Source organism: Convolutriloba macropyga, chromosome 3 (genome assembly GCF_964194025.1).
Source record: "Convolutriloba macropyga chromosome 3, txConMacr16.3, whole genome shotgun sequence".
Taxonomy (NCBI): domain Eukaryota; kingdom Metazoa; phylum Xenacoelomorpha; order Acoela; family Convolutidae; genus Convolutriloba; species Convolutriloba macropyga.
In genome coordinates, this window is record NC_134470.1 from 54,407,730 (window position 1) to 54,431,573 (window position 23,844).

A 23,844-nucleotide genomic window follows, 5' to 3' on the forward strand; every position below is an offset into this window, starting at 1 on the left:
TGTCTTCATAAACTGATTGTTTTAACTAAAACATTGTTTTCAATAATATATCGTGTCAAATATTCTGTTAACAAAACAGATGACCACGATCTAGACCTGTCCAGAAATGGAGACCGGTTGTAGTGAACAACTGTTCCCATGCTCGGATGATACTCAGGAAACCAAATTTTTAAAAAAACGTGCTTTAATAAATGTTTTCATTGAGAGAGAGAACAAAATTAATAAAATTAGTACAAGACTTACATTAATTTTCGAAGAATCGTCATTGACCGCACAAACAGTATGGCATCGAATGGCTTAAGAAGCGAGTTGAAACAAACTTTATAGGGAAACCGGAAATTGATTGATATCAATTTGCTGCTCATGAACATAAAATTTTTGTATCTTATAATAGAGCGATATTTTTTTTATTTGAGAGACCTTAAAATGAACTGAGCAGGAGTATCCGCAAGAAAAATTTTTGTTGGGATTCTTGCGTCAGTTATGGTTTCCCATCTCATAGAACATTAGACGTAGTTTGTTTCCTTTATGATAAACAATTTTAACAGCTTTAAACACGCACCGTTGTGCGACTTTAGAAGTGACGTTTTGTATAAAACTGTTGACCTAACTCATGAAAATATTGTTTGAATAGGATGGAGAACTCGAATGAACAAATGAGCCTTTCGCAAAAACAGAACGGAAATGTGGATTGCATATTATTCCGACGGTTATTTCTAGTTTGATCTGCACTGAAATATCGTAAAATGGAAGAAGATGCTCAAAATTTAACCAATGCAACAGAAAGTGGGATGATTGCCATCATGTTAAACAATACAATGGGTCAGCAGGGATAACAGTATGAGAAACAATTTCGAAAATAAAAAATATAATGCCAAATTAAACAGTTTCAATTTTGGATGTTGTTCAGACCTGAAGTGTTCAAAATATTGATTTGAACCCTCGTTAATTGATATTATTGAGTTCTAAGTTGTTTTCTAAATTGTTTTCTATTGAGTTTTAAAGTTGTTTTCTAAGTTCAAATGGCTACTTTAAACCAGTTGAAGACTCTTTTATGTTATATTATTTTTTTATTTCATTGCAAAATTTTTTCGCCAGAACAAGTGTTTCATGAAGGCTTCATATTAAATTTTGTCCTTATAAATTGATTCTTTTAACGACTGATTGATTGTAAGTAATCTGATATATTTTTGTTAAGAACACGAGTCAAGTATAATTTCAAGGAAAATGGAAATCATTTATTCAGGAAAAAGGTTAGAAACGGAACCAGTGAAAAATCAGAAGTTGACGAAAAGAAATTAAACACGTTATTATCAAAATTGACAATGATTGGAATTTCGCAGTGATATTATACCTCCAATAGAAGAAAAGTAGAAAACTGCTGAAGGATTTAGGACATTAGATACAATCCGAGAAACATTTCTAAAGAAATTCCGAAAGTTCAAAATCCACTGGCATTTGGTTATCTACATTAATCAGCTGTTCTTCTATAGAAATTCGTCTGTTTCATTCAATAGAAAAATTAGTCTTTGATTTCGCTTGAAACGCAATTAAGAGATCCCTAAATCTGCGAGGGATATAAAATTAAATGTATCACACTCAATTTAGATTTTTTTTGGGATGAAACAGGTATATTTTAGTTTTGGAAAATTAATCAAGGGTTTCTGCCTTCTTTGTTCTTTGAATTGGGTCAGCCAGTCCCAACGTAGCTCATGCCAGAGTCAATGAGAAAAAAATGTTTTAATGAATCATTCCTTCAAAGGAGAAAACTCCAACAGGCATTCACGTTGTTCGTCATCGAGAGCTGGATTGACCTACCATTAACTTAAAAAAATTTAGGCAAACAAAAATTACTTGAAACGTTTATTTACTGGGTAAGAAATGTACACAATGCAATCTTACCCAATACCAACTTACCCAATGCTCTTTGATGTTTTCGTTCAATAATCCGATTGCAAATTAGCAGTCGCTATTACAAGGATGATTTAAAATTTTTCTGCGGACAATACAATCCCATGTTCGGTTAATTGTGATAGTTTCATATCATGTCCCACGGGCGATTTAATTATATAGTCGGCTAAATAGTGGTTCTGGTAAAGTTAGCAATAGGGTAAATTGGGTAAGTTGGCATTGGGTAAAATGGCATTGGGTAAAATAGCATTGGGTATAATGGCATTGGGTAAAATGGAGTTGAGTAAATTGTCCTGACACCTTAAAAGTGTTTGATTTGCTGGGCTTGCTCAATTAAACGTCCTACGTACCATGTTAGATATTAGCACATAATGTCATCATTGTAATTTGATTTAATTAATTAATTAAAAAAGAATTAATATACACTACCAAGTGGTATATCATTGATAACGTATATGTATACAATTGGGATTGTTTTCTTGATCCCATTGATACCTATGTAATGTACTGGAGTGGGGATGCAAATTTAGTGTTAAAATTGAAATTTACAATGAGTCTAATATCAAAACTCTGAAATATCTTGCTGCGCATCATTTTCCTCGTCTTGTTGCTCTATTCCTGGTAATGGTTCCACTTCATTTTTTCTGCAGCAACAACAACAAATTTTTCTCAAGTTCTCTTTCCATTTCTGTACTATGGATTTGACTTCTAGTTTGAACTTGGAATTGCTGAAGCAATAAAGGAAGAAGTTGATGGAACTGTTGCACACGTTCAGGAATTCATCAAGGGCATCTGAGATTATGTGGCGGGTGTCGCTAAAATTATCAAACAATTATCTGGTTACTTATATTCAACAAGGAGGCTAGGTAATGTGCGTTCGCACATTAAGTTCCGACCCCGCTCATCTACATTTTTCATTTAATTGTCTACCAAATGAGGAAGAGATAAAAAAAATTAACATATCAACATACCGTTCAACAAACTACTAAAAGAATGAAACAATCTACTCTAGAGGGTTTATGAGACTTGGGCAATAAAAATCAAATAGTTACAAATATTAATTACGACCAAAATTCCTTGTCCCTTTTTTGAAAACCACTAATAACCAAATCAAAATGGCATCAGATAAAACTTATACTTGGAAGATTAACCGGCAGTTTTTTGGAACAGAATATGGGACTTTTCCTCAATGCAGCTTGACAACAAGTCGAATAGAAATAAGCAAAAGGGGCAAACTTTATTAAAACATTGTTTTTTTTAAAAAAAAGAATTAAATTCGAACTGATTAGAAACATTACGCATCAAATGAAATCATTGCGATAGTCTTTTTTACCTCAATAGAGAGCGACTGAGGCCTTTCATTATCAAGGATATGTCATGCGACTACAAAAAAACGACAAGGACATGCAAAAACTAAAATTTTGCACGAAAAATTATGCACGAAAACGTTGTCCCCCCATCAATTAAATATTAAGCTGATCACTAAAAACAATAAAAATCTTTCTTTGCCATTTTTAAGGCAACAAGATTTGAAAATCGATTGACGCCCATTATTGTGATACTGCGAAAAGAGAACAAGAACCTACAAAAAAGGGGCAAATATGCATAAATCACGAAAATTGGTTTTTTGAAAACTGGTTGTTCCAAGAGGAAAGACCATTTGAGGAAAATAAAACCCCTATGAAAAGCAAATTATTTTTTTTAGATAAATGATGTGAATTGTATATAGAGATGCTTAGCTACAATTTAACAGAAATAAAATTGGCAGATCTCAAAAATCAATCATTTTTTATTAAAAACAAATATTTTCAAAATTCATAGTCATCAAAATCTTTCGACTAAAAGGAAAGACCATTTGAGGAAAATAAAACTCTTATGAAAAGAAAATTGTTTTTTTAGATAAATGATGTGAACTGTATATAGAGATGCTTAGCTACAATTTAACAGAAATAAAATTGGCAGATCTCAAAAATCAATCTTTTTTCTATTAAAAACAAATATTTTCAAAATTCATAGTCATCAAAATCTTTCGACTAAAAGAGTAGACAGTTTGTCTTGCAATTACTCGGAAAATTAATTGCGACTGTTAAAAGAGACTAAATCATAAGACTATAAAAAAAACATTAAATACAAGCCGAACTAATAATTTTCACAAACAATTTTACGAAACCACAGTTTTGAAGCCATTAAACTTATAAGTTATTAACTGCGAGAATATGACATCTTAATTTGCGTCTCCTTTGACCACCATAACGTCTTTTTGTAAAACGACTATCACAAAATGACAACAAAAAGAACCACAAAAACTGAAAAGTATCTAAAATTCTTCTAAAATAAATTGTCTAAGCCCTTAAGACATCATTTGAAACATTTAAACAACAGAAAAATTACTGTTTGATTCAACAAAACATTAAAAAGAGCTCTAAATAATGAGGCTAAATTACGAAAATGATACAACATTGTATAAAATGAAAAAAACGCAAACCAGAACAAAAAGGGATAAGTTGAAGAATACTATTACTTTTTTTTTAGAAATTTTATTCGAAAGTCAAAACAACCATTAGCTGTTTACCGGTATATGTTATTAAGTTCATTTGTTTATATATACTTGGCCACTGAGACCTTTAATTACACAATATTTGTCATATGACAAAAATTAACAATAAATAAAGGGCAAAAACTAAAAACTCTACCAATTTCTGCAAGAGAACGGTGTCGCAGCCCTTCAAAAAATTTGTTATGAAAACAAAAAGATGTTCAGTTTTAAGTCTTGTAAATTTTTTTCAGTTAGATTGTTAAATAGTGTTACAATTTACAAAAGAAACAAAAACAACAGCGAAAATAGGAAATTATGCAAAAAAAAATCAGAAAATTTTGTATGAAAACTCGTAGTACGAAAAGCAAGAAAACCTTCTGTTAAAACAATCAACCACAAAAATAGTTTGTCTTTTTTAGGGAGGAGAGCGACCTGTACTTACTGAGAATAAAGAGAATGTTGACTAAAATATTATAAAAAGTTGACAAGTTCAAAAAATCACAGAAATTTCTCTAAAACAAATACATTCAATAACATAAGAGACATTAGGTAACAACCGATTGAATAGAAAAGATCCACATGCACCTCTTGAGGAAGAATTTTAGATCTTTGAGTGGTTAAACTTAAAATTCAGGCTGCCAAAAGAATAACAATTGAAGGCAAAGGTCAAGAATTCAGTTAAATTTTACTAAAACTCTTCCTCAAAGCCATAAAAATCCTTTGGGTCTCTAAAAACAAACTATATTTACAATTGGCCTCAAAATTACGTAAACTGGAGCTATCATTAACCGAGCCGTGAATAAAAAATTTTGTCAGTAATAAACATAAAAAAACAAAAGCAAAATATATTTTGAAAAAAGGCTGCATCAAAAAAAAACCAAAAAGTCTCTGATTCTAAGAATCCATGATATTGTTGAACCTCTCCCTGATTTTGTCGCGCGCCTAGCAAACCGACTAAGTTTTGCAAGTGTTTGCGAATTGAACCAATTGTTGTGTGGAATTCTTCACATATTAATAAAAAGAACGATGCATTTTGTATAATTATCGAGACAAATCTGCAAAAACGGCAAAGTTTTAATACCAGAAGACTTTCATACGGCACCTAATTGCAACTAGTGCTCTTTTTGAGATTAGGGAGTCTGTTTTAAGGTCTCTAGGTCACTAAGTCTGGTAAACTTTAGCGAAGTGGACCAAAAAAGCCTATTTTGTGCTATTTTTGATGAAAAAAATTTGAATTTTGAAAATTTTATCAAAAATTTTAGCCAAAAAAAACTTCAATCAAACAATCCAGCAACGCTCTTCTATCTCTAACGGTAACAACAACACTATGCCGTAAAAATTTATCTTATTTTTTGAACTATATTAGCGAAATTGTGCCAAATTTCAGCAAAAAATACTGAAAATGTGAACAAAAACAGTCAAATGTTCACAAAAATTTAAACCTCGATAACTCCCTTTAAAAAACGAAAATAAAAAAAATCTTGTCAATTCCGTATTCTACGCTGGACGGGCTTTTCAATGATACCACTCACAATTCTCTACGATGAATATATCGATCGGCCAAATTTGACTGAACAAAAAAAACCCAGTTGAGTATATAGTTCCTCCTCCCCACTAAAGTGGGGGTCGGAACAATTAAGTTGAAAAATTTGTACGTAAAGTTCTGTTCATGTATTGAATACATTTGTCATTCAGGAAGTTTAACGGTAAAAGATAATTTATATGATTTTTGCTAATAAAAAAAATTCCGCTTTAGATCGCAAATCTTAAAATTCACCGCATAACATTTGCGGTAATTTTCATCGGCGAATTGACGTAAGATGTGCGGTTTTTAGCGGTGAATTTTTTTTTCAAGGCTTTCACCGCAATCAGCGCTTAAAACCGCAATTCTTACGACCATTAATTACCCCATTCAGCGCAGTTCTTACATTTTTAGCGATTTTTAGCCATGAAATTGGACATCAGAATCTTCTTGATTCCAAGTAATTTCATCAACTTTTAAAATTGAATAGCTGTTACCCAGATAGGTATGCCTGCCTAAGATCACTCATGATCCAACCTTTGCAACGTTACCCTCCGAGTTCAACAGAACTAATGTTTGGACAAAACTAGGGGAAGTGCAATAGCATTGAACTGAGTGATAGTAAAAACTAGCGGATAGCGCCATCTGAAATCTGTATCTGAAATTGTTCAAGATTAAAGAGCAAACCTGATCAATTTTTTCTTTCCCCCTCGTTAATTGTCCCGTCACCCGCATCAGTCAGAGGAGAAAACTTTACTCTCAAAGTTTATCATTTTTGTTCAGCCAATTTCAGTCAAACAATGTTAGTCCCGTAAAAACAAATGCCTGGTACTGTTAGAAAGCCCGTAGAGCGTACAATATCTCAAATTCCTTTTTTCGAAATTCAGATTTGTGGAAATTTATTGGTTTTAAAAATTTTTAAATTTAGTGACCAGTTGGTGTCAACATAGTCATTTTCCTTTTTTTAATACATTTACCCCTTTTTCCAGATGTTCGGATATTTTAGTCTATGTTTTAAAGGAAAAATAATCTAATTAGGATGTTATTTGTAGTTTTGATGTTCAGGATTGAAATGAAAGCCCTGCTTAAAAAAACTTGTGTTGAATGATAGGAAATTAAAGAAAAGTTAACATTTAATTCTTCAAAAAATCCAGAGACGTTATTCAATTAAAGTAGACAGTGTACAGAAATGTTAACTGTGACAGGTAATTAAATTCATTTTTGTTATCCCTATTTATGAATGTTCTATTCATTTTTTATTATTAGAGGTACCAATGTTTTCATGCATTTTCAAAACTACTCATAATGCGAACTTTGAATTTCAACAAAGCTACTGATTAATTATTATGAAGCCAATTTTTTAATCTAATTTCAAAAGAAACTTGATGATAACCAACCGACAAATTGTGAAAGCAGAATAACTTGAAAGAAAAATCAGATAAAAAAAAGTCAACCAGAGGATTTCTTCTACCCTCCTTCTGTAAATGTTTTCAACTTACATTATAGTCGGAGACGAAACTTTATTCGTAAAATTTATATCTTTGGCCAATTTTGGCCGATTATTGTAATTTTCGTATAAACATTTGTTCTGTTGTTCTCTGTAATAACAACAGAACAATATAAACCTCTGTTGTTCTACCTTTCTATCTTCGGAGTTTAAGATCACTCAAGTCTTCTTTTAATTTAACGTAGTCTATACAAAATTTGGCTATTTTTGCCCTTATGTTATTTTGATCGAATTCCTGCTTATAAATTAATGCAATTTAGAGAAAGCAAGCTGTATCAGGGTGAAATTCAATATGATAGATATTCTAAAGAAAACTTTCAATGGAATTGGATTATTTTCATGTCCTACAGAAAATTAAATGATAAAAGATTTCAAAGTTTTCAATTTGCTGAAATTATTTGCGGTTCAAGGCAAAAAGTGAAAATCAAGGAAAACAATACAAAATTTTTAAAAATTTTTAAGGCGTAGTCAAAATTTCAGATCTTGAATAATGTCAATTAATGTTACAGTTTTTTCAAAAAAATTAGCTGTTTGTTGTCAAAGTTTCGACAGCTTTCCTCTTTTTTGACTTTTAAAATGATTTTCTGCCTTTTTGATAGGTTTAAATTTGACATAAGTTGGACAATTTTTGACATTTTTGGTTAATTATGTTTATACTCAAAATCCTAAATATAAAATAACACTGCTTGATATTTTACATCAAATTACTCATTTACACATCAAATTTTAAATTTAAATAATTTATCATTTCAAAAAAAATCAACTCAAACTAATTTTAAAATAAGTTTTTTCTATTTGAAGACCAAGATTGGCAAAATTGTGGTCACTAGAATATGAGGTGCAAATGTATAGCTAAAAGGGATTAAACGATGGAAACATAATGTGTTGACAAAGCGATGAAATTGATTGAAAGATTTACATTGGCCTTTTAAAGATAAAGATTTTATGCACAATATAAAGTAAATCTAACCTTATTAAGGTAGATGAAAAAGCTAAAAAATTTACAACTCTTTTCTTTCACTTTTGACATTTGACTTTCCAAATAGGTGTTGCAGACTTCAAGGGCGACTCCGTCAACTCACTTCAGCATTTGTCAGATCTCATTAAAAATGGTCACCAGATTTCATTAGCTTAACCAAATTTAACATACAGTAGGAACAGATGATTGGTCGAATAACAATGTATTGGTCGTTTGAAGGCTAGAAGAGGAAATGACTGGTGTTCAAAAAATGAATTGATTGATTATGAATACAAATCCATAGATAAATTGTTTTGAATTTTATTGACGAATGTTACGTTTTGTGAGCTCTAATTGTCGGCAATAAACAAAGTGAGACGTTGTCATGTTTCATATTTTAAATGTTTTCCGGGATCTATTCTATTTCACCCCCCCCCCCCCCCCCAGTGTTTTTTATGACCCCCAGTTACAAATTCTATGTTATAGCACACTACTATGTAAGAAAATAGCACGTGCGCCTGGGGATCATAAAAGATTTATGCTCACTAAGCTGGGGGGGGGGGGGGGGACAGAATAGATCCCTTTTCCGAGAACATCCCGTTGTAATCGACTTTCTGGTCGGTTTGAACGACCTCCATTTCTCAACTTCATATGATGCAACATTTAATGCATTGATAAACTTTTTGAACAATAGCCGCAAACATTTTATGACATTAATTCAATTCAATTGAAGCGGTTCAGTTCTCATTAAAGCAGTAAATTAACCAAACAAAAGTGATATCAGTCAGTCAACTTTTATAAGGTTGGCTTGGTACTTACAGAGGTTTGTCTCCAACTGAAATGAAAAAATGTGGTTGTCTTTCAAACCATGTACACATATATGACGTATTGCGATATGATCTTTTCTTTTAAACAGAAGCTATTATGTTCAAAAACGATCGGTTGCAAGCTTTGTTCTAAAACATGCAGGTTTTGCATTCGTTCTGTTACGTCTCAAATCCGATCATTTGTTTTTTCTTATTGTAGAATTTCTCCATTGTTTTTAACTAGGATGAACAAACAAACTCTGCTCTAAGTAATAATTGCTCCACGTGTCGTCTTCTGAATTTCTCCTAGGCCAGCAGTGAGGGAACTCTGTCGCCCAGAAGATCGATCAAATTAAATAAACCAAAGGCTCTCAAAATCAAATAACTGCAATCAATCTCTGTCAAACAACATGGGTTGAATAAATAACTAAACCCATTTCTAAACCTAAGATAAACTGCTATTCCCAGTTTTCAAATCATTTCATGCAAATCTCTCTAATTATACATGCTCGAGAGATCAATTGCCCCAAAATTTGACCTCCAGGGGTCAACCAGTGTTCACCCGTCAAAAATGAGGGGTCAACTTGATAAAAATAACCATTGTCACAGAAAGTCAATCCACAGGTGCACCTAACCACTAAAATTTATGACATAACGCCTAATAGGGCACGAGTGGTGGGCAGATATTTCGTGGGTGTTCCGCAGGGACTCAAAATCTCCGTTACGAGTCGTTTGTATTTTGAAATTCCTTCAGGAGTCATGGGTGCCGAAATCCAAAATATCCGGGTTCGAAAAAATTGACCAGGGTAGCTATTTTATGTCACTAACTGTCTCAGGGAATCATATTATTACAATTCAAAGTTCATAATTATCATTCAAAGCCATTTGGTCACTCAAAAAATCAAATTTTTTTTTCGGCACTCGAATCATTCCGAAGCACCACTACCGAAGCACCACTACCCCCAAAAATTAAAAATAGCACCATTAGAACGCTCTTGAAAATTTCCAAAAATCATAAGTCTACTACCAATAGTCCACGAGCTATTCAAATTTTAACTCCCGCAGGCATCATCGCGTGGGGGTTGGTGGCGGGTCAAATTTGGCTTCAAATTGGGGTTCTCCTCGTCAAATTTAGTCTATTTACAAAATTTCAATTCAATCTGACTACAAATTTTAGAGAAATTATTGTTTCAATATCAAGTGCTATTAACCCCTAATTGAAAAATCCTAGTTTTTATCTACACTAAAAAACTCAAAAACCTCTTAAACCCTTTTTCTTGGTATTAAAAACAATAACACAGTATGCTTATTCGTTTCAAACCTATTTTCGCCCTTTTTCGTAATCAGGTGGTCCTTTTTTTGCCAAAACTTCCAACGTTTATCTCTTTACTTCCAGTATTAATAACACGGGGGTGGATGGTGGGATTGGCCCATAAGATACGCCAGCTTGAAAGGACCATTGGGTGTACATGCCATTAAAACTTAGTTAAGGTCAGCTTAATATAACTACTTAATGGGGGTTTGGGAGTGCTTTGTGGTATTTTTTTATATATATACTAGATCACTTTATCTCTGGTAAAACTGAAATATTCCACTTCAAATCCAAATTCGATTTCTTTCCAAAAAATTTTCACTTCAAAATTTATGTTTGCTCACTAGTGGATTTGGACTTTGGTCTAATGCAAAAACAAAATTTTGCTAAGAAACGAAAATATTTTGACAGTCGAATAGACCTTTGTTCAGTAAGTTGTTTTTTTGAGATATATCACGCAACTCTCCTCAGTGGAGCCTTCGGAACAATACACGTTTGTGAAAGAACGCTTATTTCTAATACCTAACTTAGCTTAAATAGCCTCACATAAATTATCTAACTACTCGCTGTATCTGTGTATGCCAATTTTAACGTAAATTAAGGACTTCCCGGACCTTGCTCACAGTGAGTTTTAGCGCTTTACCATCGACTTTTAAAAAAACCATTACTGAACCAGTCAAATAGAAGTGTAAATACTTTTTGCCAGTCTGCCCAGAGTCGATTAAGAAACATCCCAGTCTGTCCCTTTTCTTTGCAGCCTCGTTTACATTTTTGGTGAACATTGCACAGAACGTTTCACATCATCAGACTGTACATACAAAGAACATAGTAAGTTTTGAAAATTTCGAATGACTGATACAATGCTTAAAATGTTTAAAATGGCGATACTCTCAAAAACTATTCTAGCTCCAACTATACCGTGTATTGCTGCGTTTACATGTTTGCGGTGGAGTCGGAGGCGGAGGTCGGAGGCGGAGGTCGGAGGTAGAGGTTGGAGGCAAGGTGACAGCCGGAGGGCGCGGAGTATAACTTCCGGAGGGCGACAACCGGAGGGCACGGATTATAACTTCCGGAGGGCGACAGCCGGAGAGAGCGGATTATAACTTCCGGAGGGCGACAGCCGGAGAGAGCGGATTATAACTTCCGGAGGGCGACAGCCGGAGAGAACGGATTATAACTTCCGGAGGTCGACAGCCAGAGAGAATGGATTATAATTTCCGGAGGGAGCGAGATCATAGCAAAAGGAAAATGAAATTGACAACAAACTGAACTTAAACTGAACTTGAACTAAATAAAAACCATTTTAAATTAATTCATGCATTTATTGATTATGCATTTCAACTTTCAATTTAGCATTCATTTTAACTTTCATTTCCCCGCGCGTTTTAAGTGAGAGAGAAAGAGAGAGATAATTGCGGCGTGTAAACAAACTGCTCAGATAGAGGACATGCGGTATTACAGCTGCGTATATAGAGGACATGCGGTAATCATAGCTGCTAAAATCCAAATTCGATTTCTTTTCAAAAAGTTTTGACTTCAAAATTTATGTTTGCTCACTAGTGGATTTGGACTTCGGTCTGATGCAAAACTAAAATTTTGCTAAGAAACGAAAATATTTTGACAGTCGAATAGACCTTTGTTCATTAAGTTTTTTTTAAGATGTATCACGCAACTCTCCTCAGTGGAGCCTTCGGAACAATACACGTTTGTGAAAGAACGCTTATTTCTAATACCTAACTTAGCTTAAATAGCCTCACATAAATTATCTAACTACTCGCTGTATCTGTGTATGCCAATTTTAACGTAAATTAAGGACTTCCCGGACCTTGCTCACAGTGAGTTTTAGCGCTTTACCATCGACTTTCAAAAAAACCATTACTGAACCAGTCAAATAGAAGTGTAAATACTTTTTGCCAGTCTGCCCAGAGTCGATTAAGAAACATCCCAGTCTGTCCCTTTTCTTTGCAGCCTCGTTTACATTTTTGGTGAACATTGCACAGAACGTTTCACATCATCAGACTGTACATACAAAGAACATAGTAAGTTTTGAAAATTTCGAATGACTGATACAATGCTTAAAATGTTTAAAATGGCGATACTCTCAAAAACTATTCTAGCTCCAACTATACCATGTATTGCTGCGTTTACATGTTTGCGGTGGAGTCGGAGGCGGAGGTCGGAGGCGGAGGTCGGAGGTAGAGGTTGGAGGCAAGGTGACAGCCGGAGGGCGCGGAGTATAACTTCCGGAGGGCGACAACTGGAGGGCACGGATTATAACTTCCGGAGGGCGACAGCCGGAGAGAGCGGATTATAACTTCCGGAGGGCGACAGCCGGAGAGAGCGGATTATAACTTCCGGAGGGCGACAGCCGGAGAGAACGGATTATAGCTTCCGGAGGACGACAGCCGGAGAGAACGGATTATAACTTCCGGAGGGCGACAGCCGGAGAGAATGGATTATAATTTCCGGAGGGAGCGAGATCATAGCAAAAGGAAAATGAAATTGACAACAAACTGAACTTAAACTGAACTTGAACTAAATAAAAACCATTTTAAATTAATTCATGCATTTATTGATCATGCATTTCAACTTTCAATTTAGCATTCATTTTAACTTTCATTTCCCCGCGCGTTTTAAGTGAGAGAGAAAGAGAGAGAGATAATTGCGGCGTGTAAACAAACTGCTCAGATAGAGGACATGCGGTAATTATAGCTGCGCATATAGAGGACATGCGGTAATCATAGCTGCTCAAATCCAAATTCGATTTTTTTTCAAAAAATTTTCACTTCAAAATTTATGTTTGCTCACTAGTGGATTTGGACTTTGGTCTGATGCAAAAATAAAATTTTGCTAAGAAACGAAAATGTTTTGACAGTCGAATAGGCCTTTGTTCAGTAAGTTGTTTTTAAGATATATCACGCAACTCTCCTCAGTGGAGCCTTCGGAACAATACACGTTTGTGAAAGAACGCTTATTTCTAATACCTAACTTGAAAATGAAATTGACAACAAACTGAACTTAAACTGAACTTGAACTAAATAAAAACCATTTTAAATTAATTCATGCATTTATTGATTATGCATTTCAACTTTCAATTTAGCATTCATTTTAACTTTCATTTCCCCGCGCGTTTTAAGTGAGAGAGAAAGAGAGAGATAATTGCGGCGTGTAAACAAACTGCTCAGATAGAGGACATGCGGTAATTATAGCTGCGCATATAGAGGACATGCGGTAATCATAGCTGCTCAGATTGATTTGCTATGCTCAGATGAAAGGCAGAAAATAAGAGCAGACTGCTCAGACTGATGAGTCATTTTAAGTTTTACAGCCAGACTGTAAATAGAAACATATGACATGAACGGATTCGTGCTCTGCTCAAAAATCCAGCATGTTTTTTTTCATGGTTCAGCTCTGAAATGCTATGACAGATAAGTCCGGGTTCTACACCAAGCAAGACACAGCTTTAACTTTGTAAGGAAAATTTTGTAACCAAAAGCAGTTTGATATCAAGTAGCAAAATGGACGCCTTTTCTTCTTCAATTTCACAATTATGTCTTAACTTCTAATTGAAAATCTGATTATAAGCACTGCAAGCCGTCAGAATGCAATTTAGTTGACTCTTTCCTCTAACCTGTTAAATGACTGTAAATTGAGAGGCCTTGCGCTGTACCACATAACACAACAAATATCACTGCAATGCACACAGCCAAGTTGCGTAACTCAATTAATTGTTCGTTGAACTTCTGCGTTGCCATCGAAAGTGTTCTTCCTCGGATTGGTGGATTTACATTGGAAGTCCTTCCGCCGCTACCCGTCGCTGGTGCTGTGAGGTGTTTAGCGGGGTTTGAACCAGCGCATGAGGTTCCGGGACGCACGGTTCTTACAGATGTCAATCGATATGTCTTGTCCTGGGCTCTGATTTGGCAGAATAGGATACAAGTGCTAACTATTACAATCAAAAAGGAAAGTCCCGCACCCAGAATTGAGGATCCGTAGAGCAAGAAGTTGTAATATGCATCGGGAGCTATCCCGCAGTCCCGCTCAATGTCCAATCCGTGAGTCCTAAACATTTGGTGAATATCTAACTCTGATACTTTGCAATTATTTTGATACCAGAAGCAAAAATTGTGAAAAATCATGTATACATAACCAATTAATCTCGGATGAAATGCTCTTGAACGACGGGGGGGGGGGGGGGTTGGGCTCGATTTCTTGTACTCTAGTAAGAACTGTAGTAGGGGGGATTTCAGGCAGGAGGCAATTAGTCCAACGTTGTGATAAACTCATAAAAAAGCGTTTGCTATTTAATAAGTTAGTTCTTTAGATCTTGTTTGGGCCATCTAGTGAGGGGTACACGTGACAGAAAAATTCCGGTCATCCATCAAAGTACTTCGACCCTAAGCAGACTTACACACCTTCAGTGGCGATACACACCTTCAGTGGTGCTGTATTAGCGGACCTGACCGGAACGCTTCAACAATATAGAGCAAAAAAGTTTCATATTGTAACTGTAATAGCTGGTTTTAATGACCACGATGCGACGCAAATGCAAATGGCTTTCAAATTCAAATAATCATTCAAATTGTGTCCCATACTTCAATGTCCCATGGGTAGACATGGTTTACATTTTTTTTCTGTGTTACTACATGCTTCCTTGTTATTAAGCCCACATGTTAGAACTATTCACTCGTTAAATAATCATATGTTTTCAGACTACAAGCAGCAACCATACTTATACTCTACCAAGTACTGTCCTAGCAGTCACCCTGTACAAAATGTTTAAACAATCGTAGAGGTGGAGCTGCTTGATATTACTCATGCGTCTCTGATCTGCGCGTTAAATGAGCGGAATTAGCGCTAGTCGAGAACATAAAGAAGCCTATCGCTGTATCGCTGCGTATGCTGCTCAACGAAAGCAACTCTAAGCTCCTCACATGCAGCAACTCTAAACGATACAGTGAATGAGAGCTAGAAATCACAATCTTCTATAAAAAGAGCTCAAGAAGAACATCTACGAACTCGTTGTTCTTTGAAAAGCAACCACTTTTACGCTGCCAAGAAACAAGTTAAAGTTAGGCTCACCGATGCCTGGAAGGAAATGTTGTCTCTCACTTTGAATGATTCTAACACTGAGACGCAAAGTACTTCGCAATGGTGATGCATCCTAATTTTTGAGCAAGGATCCTCAGACAACAAAATTACTGCAATAAAGGTTGATCAATTGAAAAAATGGGACATAGACTCCTTGTTTCTTGAAGCAAAAACTATACAGAAACCAACTAAAGAAGAGCCATCTGTTGAAGATCACCATGTCAACGGGAAAACATTCAAAATGCAATTTGAAGTCTTCTGAAGAAGCGACAGGTGATACCCTCTCCTTAACTGATAAAGTTGACAGTAAAACAGTGCTGGATCTTTTCCATGAGACACATCTAGAACCACAAAAAAAACATTGAGCTTCCTAGACATCAATTACTATCCAAAGTCTTCGCAAAAGCCATTTTTCCATATTTGAAAATACTTCAATGGTTAGAAAATTGGCCATGAAGACGAATAGAGATCATGGTACTTACGGACTTGATGCCATTAAATGCCGAAAGCTTCTGATATCTTTCAAGAAGCCCTCGACGGATTTATGCAAAGCCATAGCTAAAATAGCAATACGCCTTAGTTGTAGTTCCTGCTTCTGTGTAGTTCAATTTGGTTTGTAGTTTTTGACAGAATGCCACATATGAGACAGGGAAATTGGGAAACTTGTCTATAGAATTATTGGAATAACTACTGTAAATTATGTTAAAAAAGCCTCAAGTTGTTATAACGGGATCAAAGTCTTTGTATATGTTATACAAGAAAAATTGACCATGCCATTAATTCCCTGTGGGCTGCTTTTATGAACACATTCGGAAGCGCTTATGGACGCAAGAAAAGCTTTTAGACTCTCAACTGTGGTCTGGCTTTAAAACATATCAATTATGCCTTCCATATATGATGCAATTAACATCGTGAACCATCAACTTTCCTATTTACAAACAATCAGTACTCTCTCAGTACAACCCAACACCTTGCAATACCGATTTATGGAACCACCACAATCCCCTTGATTGAACTTCTTGTCTATTGGTTAACAGATCAAAAGCGGTATCTGGACAATGGTAACATTGTCAACTCTCTTGATAACTAGAAAATCTTTTTTACTAGTTGAAAAAGCATGGTCCTTTCTTTGGTCATAGTCTTACCAAGTGCCAAAATCTTACCAAAGAATATCTTTTGGAGAAATGCAAAGCAGATTTTTGTTAAATAAAAGTGACGGCTGTAATAATGTTTCACCTCGAAATGTTTATGAATTGTCCACTTCATCGGTTTAGGATAAAAAATCTTCTTAGTGCATACAACCTCTATTGTTGAAGTCTAGTAATGAAGTTCAAATCTAGTAATGATTCCGACCTTAAAAAACGGAAGCTTTTTCCGTTGCCGATAAATGAGGGTGGTATAAACACCCTTAAACATGAAAACCGTTTCAAAGAATTCGAGCTTTCAGTTCAATTATCAAATACTTTATCCCTACCGCCGCATAAGCCGACGTAGCAGCAATGACGAATCTTATGAGCTACAAAAAAGGAGAAAGAGCTTGATATCAAATTGAAAAAGCAACAATTAAAAGCGAGTTGATTAAGAACAAGATTCTGTCATATGACATAGTTAGTAGAAAAGTTGAGTCATGCTGGTGGAACGCTATGCCATGTAAGTGATATCAATTCACCCAGAGTAAGACGAGTTCCGTGATAGCAATGCCCTCTGTTATGGTTGAGACCCAATAAAAATGTCATCAGTGTTCGATTTCAATGGAAATTCGATGGAGTTAAATACCCTCCATTATCGATACACCCACATGAGACATAATCAACTAAGTAGTTTTTCTGGGAATCTTATGGGTGACATCTGTTTTGACATCTATTGTCAAATCTTATCTTCAGCCGTTGCAAGGGAAAATGTTTGCTCTTTAATCAGCGACAAATGATGTTGATATAAGATTAGATATCAAAGCCAACGGACTTTGAGATTGCAGGTTCAACAAAACATACTTTGATGCCAATTTTTTTAAAACCGGATTGCAAAAAAGTTGCCTCTAAAATAGTAGCGATGCCTACAACTATCATGGATCTATTAAAGGTACAATTGCGAACAAAGTATAACTACTGTTCAGAAAGCAGTGTTTTGTTCACCGGTCTTCGCACTAGTGGAGCTGACCCATCCACTGCAAAAGCGCCGAAACGACGGGCATCGATAATCACATCATGCCATTTTAAAAGGCAAAGCAGCTTTGTTGTCCTAAGTGCTCCATCGTCTTCTTTTGAGGCTCTAAGTGGCTCGAAACCGTTGATGCTTCAATCTGTTGTTGAAGAGGGGAGGCTGTTAGTTGACTTATTTCCTTTTAACGTCAGTTGTTTATGTTCAAGAGTTGTTTGTCTTTTGTTTTACTTTTTTGGCAGCTCATCTTTTTGTGTAAAATTTCCTTTTTTTGATATAATCGAAAAATACGAAATTCTGAAAAAGTAGTGCTGGGAGGGCCCCGGACCAGTCAATTTTAACCCACTGTTAGGGAAAGGCAATTCCTAATTTAGATTTCTCAAAAAAGGTTGATAGAGAGAGTTTAACCAATTCTGGCGCACATTTCATTAAGATTTCGTAATGTAAAAGTCATTCGAAAAGTAGAAACGTTCAAGTATATAAACAAACACGACTATAATTATTGCTTCAAATTTCGTTTGATAACAATTAAAATAGTTCATCAACAAAATTCACTATTGTTTGCTTGTTTCGCTGTTTGAGAAGTTCACGTTCACACCTCAATGTTCTAGAACAAAGATCTCTCATAAACAAATTAATATTCAGTTGTAACAAATTTTTGTTTCAAACCGAGTATTCGCTTTCAGAAGGATGATTAATCCTCAGGTGGATAGTGCGGAGTAATTGCACTTAAGGTAATCAAATTCAGAATTTCCAGCAAATCTGCAAATCAGCTCCAGTATCGCATTTCAATATTTGTAAGCAAGATTTACGATCACAACATGTCAAGATGCTCAGTTTATTCTCTCACGCGGCTTAAATTTCCTACTGTGTGAATGTTTTTAAGGGCTGTCATTTCAAATGGTTTTAACTTCCACTTGAAACTAATCCGATCAAACCATCGAGTCTCAGTAAGGCTGTTTTCTGAATAACGGACCATTAACCTCGTGGTCCGGTTATTGCGTCTCGTAGGTCCATAAGGATGTAATGATTATCACACACTCTCACTGTTGTTTAATCACTGAGAGAGTAGCATCACAGTATTTCACGAGGGGTGCTCTGTATGATTTCGTCAAATAATTACGTTTCCAATTCTCAAGAGACACTTTTCTTGACGTGATCTTGTATAAGTTTCATTGCTCACACTTTTGATTAGTTTGAACTAGACCTCAGAGCGGGACAGTTCACCCCAAAAACATTATAAATTTGTCACTATTTCAGCAGCTGACCATATTCTCATGCGGATGCCATGAAAATTCGATGATACCAGAAAGTTATATCAAACAAAATTAATTTATGCCCAGAAGTGGCAGTTTTTCTGGCGTTTTCAGCAACACAAAATTATCTACGTTTTCCTTATCAGTTATAAACTGGTATCCTTTGAGAGACGCGTATAGATTTTAACTTGCTCGCTGAGGATGAATGAGTTACCAGCCTGAGCACGTGATCCGAAAAAAAAGTTTGACAGGGGTCGCAGCGGGCCAAACCAATGAATGGTATAACCACAATAGCATCCCAGTGAAAGAAAACTTGAAACATCTTGATAACATCTTGAGTGTTCACGCTCTCTGCGTCATGCCGCTCTTCCTTTATTGCAGTAGATGTGCCCTGCTCCTCTTTGTTGCCATCGTCTTGATGACCATCATCTGGGTGCCAGATCCCCAGTTGCTGTGACCCCTCATCTATTAGGTCGGGCATCTCTGGGATCGAGCCCACTTCGGACGTTGTCAGGGATTGAGCCAACTTCGGACTCCTTGATGATCACATCTCGAACTGCCACAACCTTGCGTGTCTTGGGTACGTACACCAAGTATCCGTTGTCTCCTTCAGTGTAACCCACAAACTTTCCTTCCAGTGTCTTGGGTTCAAGTTTGCTGACATCTCTGTCCCGCCTCCTCATGAAGACTGTGCAACCAAAAATAGATAGTTTACTAATTGAAAGCTTAGGTTTTATACCTCGCATCAGCTCTGCTGGGCATTTTTCTTCTCCTCGTCTCACAACCAAGTTCCTGATCCTTGTTGCGTGGAGAATTGCTGCTCCCCACATCACCTTGGGAAGTCCTGAGTCAATGAGCAAACATCTTGCCATCTCCAGCAGTGTCCTGTTGCACCTCTCAGATATCCTATTCTGATGTGGCGTCTCTGGTATGGTCTTCTCCTGTAGAATGCCTGCATCTAAGCAGTATGTCTTGAACTGCTCTGAGAAAAACTCCTTCGCATTGTCTTGCCTCAGGTTCTTGGGCGTCCCCACACTGAGAGCAAACTTCTTCAGCCTGGCCAGTGCTTCAATCTTTGCCTTAAGCAAGTCCACAAACTTCATGTACTGCTCTGTAAACACAATGCAGAACCGGAACTCTGACAGTGACTCTACTCTGAATGGTCCCATCACGTCTGTGAACACCATCTCCCGCTTCTCTTCTGCTTGGGTCTCTGCCACTATTGGTACTGGAGTCTTTGTGATCTTGGCCAATGCACACACATTGCATACCTCATTGAGTTCCCCCACTGTCTCTGGTGCATTCCTGACCACATCCGTTTGATTCAATTGAACCAATCGTCTGTGCCACTACCTTGCACTGTCAAGTTTCACGCTGTTGGAACTCATCTTGAATTCTAGAACGCTGCAGGGTAAGTAAAACGAATTATTTTCCTGTGTTAGTTTTACCCGAGTTCCCTTCTGGAGTTTCATGCAGCTGTTTCCTTTCTCGAAAGTGAAGCTATGTCACCACTCCGTGCATCTTAAGACTGATAGGAGGTTTGAAGAATAGTCCGGCACACACAAAACATTTTTGAGTGCGCATTGGAATTCCTCCTTGTTTGAGGGTATGCTGATCCTCACACAGCCTCTGCCCACCACTCTTGAAGCCTCTCCGTTGGAATCTCTGACCACTGATTGAATGGGCCCAAAGTCCAGGAACGCATCCATGTTCGTCACAATGAGATCTGTACAACCACTCTCCACTAGCATGACTGCTGTCTTCCACTAGGTAAGAGCCGCCCAGTATTCCTCGTCTGGTGAAGCCAATTTTGGACCCATTGCCACTGACTCTTGTTTGCCTCCATCTCTTTGCCTCTTGTAAGCCCTGTCTAGGTAACTTTTCTCACCACACTTGCTGCATTGTGCTGCCTCCTTCCTCCTGCAGTTCTTGGCAAAGTGTCCAGGGATCCCACACTCAAAACAGTTTCTTTTCTTGGGTCCCTTCTTGAAGTCACGCTTCACTGCCAGTGCCACTGAACCACTTTGTCCCTTGTGCCTCTGTGCTGTGCTCTCATGGAAGTTCTGCAGTCTTTTCCTCATTTCTATGAAGTTCGTTGCCGGGTTAAAGCTTTCCTGTATAACAAAACTTTAATACCTCATTGGCAGACCATTGAGGACCAAGGCGTTGAGGAGGGTCTCTGAGACTGCTTCCCCTGCCTCTTGTGGCCTTGTGAGCAACTCCTGTCCTCTGATAAAGAAGCTATCCAAATCCTCAGCATCCTCGAGCTGCAGTCGAGCAAGCTAAGCCACCAAAGTCACCACTGTCGGCGTCTCCACACTCTGAAATCTCTCCTGCAAAAGCTTCCAAGCCTTTGCTCCATCTCCGATGCCGTCATCTCCCACACAGTCATGTCTCATCAGTATGAGGGTTGTTGCATTTAGAGTCAGTGCCAGATGGAACCACACATTGTTCCGTTTCTCCTTGATGTCTGCAACTTCCTTCTCATATGCATCCTTCTGCAACTTGTGGCTCTTCTTTTCATCATTGCTCGCCCCATTGGCTAGCGGTGCAGGCTCGTTGAGTTGCTCCTCTGTCCCAAATAGTGATTTGCAGAGTCCCTTCGTCTGCATCATTGCCACAAATCTTGTGCTCCAGATTGGAAAGTCCTGTCCCTTTCATGTGTAGATCAGCAGCTTTACTTTTTGTTGATCCATCGTATTTTGAGCAAACAAAACAGTTGTGAAAAGAAAAGGTACTAAGCAGAAAAAAAGGATTATGACTGTCAACAACAAATTAGTTTTGTTTTAGAAATTAGTTTTAAGACTTAGAAAATTGCTGGGACCATAACCTGTTGGGTTATGGGTTTTCGCAAGCGGAATAAAAAGCGTTTTTAACTAAGTAGAAAAAAATTATTTCTCAAAGTGAGAGAGTAACAAGAATGATATTTTACAGAATTTAGAGATTTACAGGAGAGATCTGATTATCAGATCAAGATGGTGATTTGATTTTGGGGATGAAAAAGGTCTCAAAAATATACCCGTTATAAGTGTGAAAAGGTCAAGATACAAAACTAACCTTAGCACCTTGATTTATAGTGGGGGTCGCAAGGGTTACCCAATATCGTTTGCTTCTGCAAATCAGTCGCAAAAGGAAACATAAATGGAATGCATTTGCACTTTTCTAAGAATTCATTCATACTTCCGGAGATATCATAATCATTTAATACATGCTGGGAAGAATTTATATCAATTAATCTGACTCTAATAATAGTTATTTAGAATCATCAGTTTGAACCGAGTATTGATTCACATCACCATTTCTTGAAGATTCATTTATATCAGTATTGGTGACTTGAATCAATTTACCTCTGTCAGATTAATTTGGTAAGTTAAACTTTCTAATATTAATAATTTTAAGTCTTCAAATCGAATCAAAATTCTAACAGGAAGGGTACCCATTGCACTGCAACTTTGTTTTTACTAGCAGTCTACAAAAGGGCATCCCAGAGATCGTGAAGTTTGAGCCTGATCGTGTGAGATCGGCCCTTGCTTGGATGCCCCACTAGTGACTTTAGATCTGTCAGGAGACCTATGTTCTCGCCTGATGTGTTGGCCGTTGTCCTTATAGCGATCGCCTCTGCTCTGTAGCTTCTAGAGAAGTCTGGTTCCTTGCTTCGGCACACTGTTTTCTAAAAAAGGGTCTGATCGAAGTGAACTCCCAGAAAATTTGGCGACTCGCTGCAGACCAGCTGCTAACTGTCTAGGCGGAGATGTGGATGCCAGCGCGCTTCTGCTGAAGAAGTGGAGAATAAGATGTATTCACCTTTCCCTACGCTAAACTTCATCTTCCACTTATTGGCCCAAATACTGATTGCATACATCACTTTCTGCAGGTTAGCCTGATCTTTTTCCAGCCCGGTATCCGATGACAAAAGGGCTAGGTCATCAGTGACGAGGGACGCGTGAACTTCGTCAGGGAGCTCGTATTAGAAGAAGAAGCCGCGCCCAGCCAATGTGATCAATAGGAGTGGCTTCCAAAAAGGCGACATCCTTTATCATGAGATGTTTCCTTTTGTTTTGATGGTCACCAGACCACCGCGATGAGGCGACAGGATTTGGTCCAGATTTAAGGGGTGCAAAACTCTATTTAGCTATGTTAAACATATTCTGTTTTGTTTTCTCTTTCTTTTTTGTTTGTTGTCTTGTTTTAATTGTTTTGTAATTTTATAAACGCATGGTGTTCTACCGTGCTATATTAGTTTTCTGATGAGTTAGTTTTGTAGCTCCCTCACTACCACTCCTGTGCCCGGAATGGAAATTAAGAAACTTTTCCACGAACACTTTAGCTAATAATTCTGACCGGGAAAGGATCCTGTATTGACATATAAAAAGGATTTTGAGTAATATATTGACCCAAAAAAAACTTGTATGGACCCATGAAAACAACGTTGTTTGATAAATAAACACATAAAAAGACCCTGTATTGGCGAATGAAGAGAATTTTGTTTGACTGTAACAGTCTACAAGACCATAACTCGATCGAAAAGGCCGTGCTCGACTTTAATTGGCTATGAAAAGACTTAGCTGGACCCATGAAAAGACTTTACCTCGACTTTACCTAAGTACTGGACTGGGTATTTATAGTCAATAAAGACGCCCCCTACTGGAATTATAAATTCTTTTGATAAGTCGAGGTCTAAACCTGGGGAACCATAAACAAATTGTGGCGTGATAGCCGAGAGGTAAGGTGTGTGGTTCACACGCCAATGATTGAGAGTTCAATCCCCTGCCTCCGTGAAGCTGTCTG

The 23,844-nt window shown here is 36.9% G+C and overlaps 1 protein-coding gene across 1 annotated transcript in view; it reads right to left on the bottom strand.

The window, feature by feature from the left end:
• Positions 1–2,099: 2,099 nt before the first annotated feature.
• Positions 2,100–23,844, bottom strand: part of LOC142337139 (G-protein coupled receptor daf-37-like) — a 37,351-nt gene continuing 15,606 nt past the window's right edge. The window contains exons 4-6 of the mRNA XM_075386243.1: positions 14,184–14,614; positions 9,254–9,269; positions 2,100–2,726 (exon numbers count right to left, since the gene is read on the bottom strand). Coding sequence (XP_075242358.1) covers positions 2,474–2,726; positions 9,254–9,269; positions 14,184–14,614 — 700 coding nt within the window. The 3' untranslated portion in view covers positions 2,100–2,473. The remainder of the gene's footprint in view (positions 2,727–9,253; positions 9,270–14,183; positions 14,615–23,844) is intronic.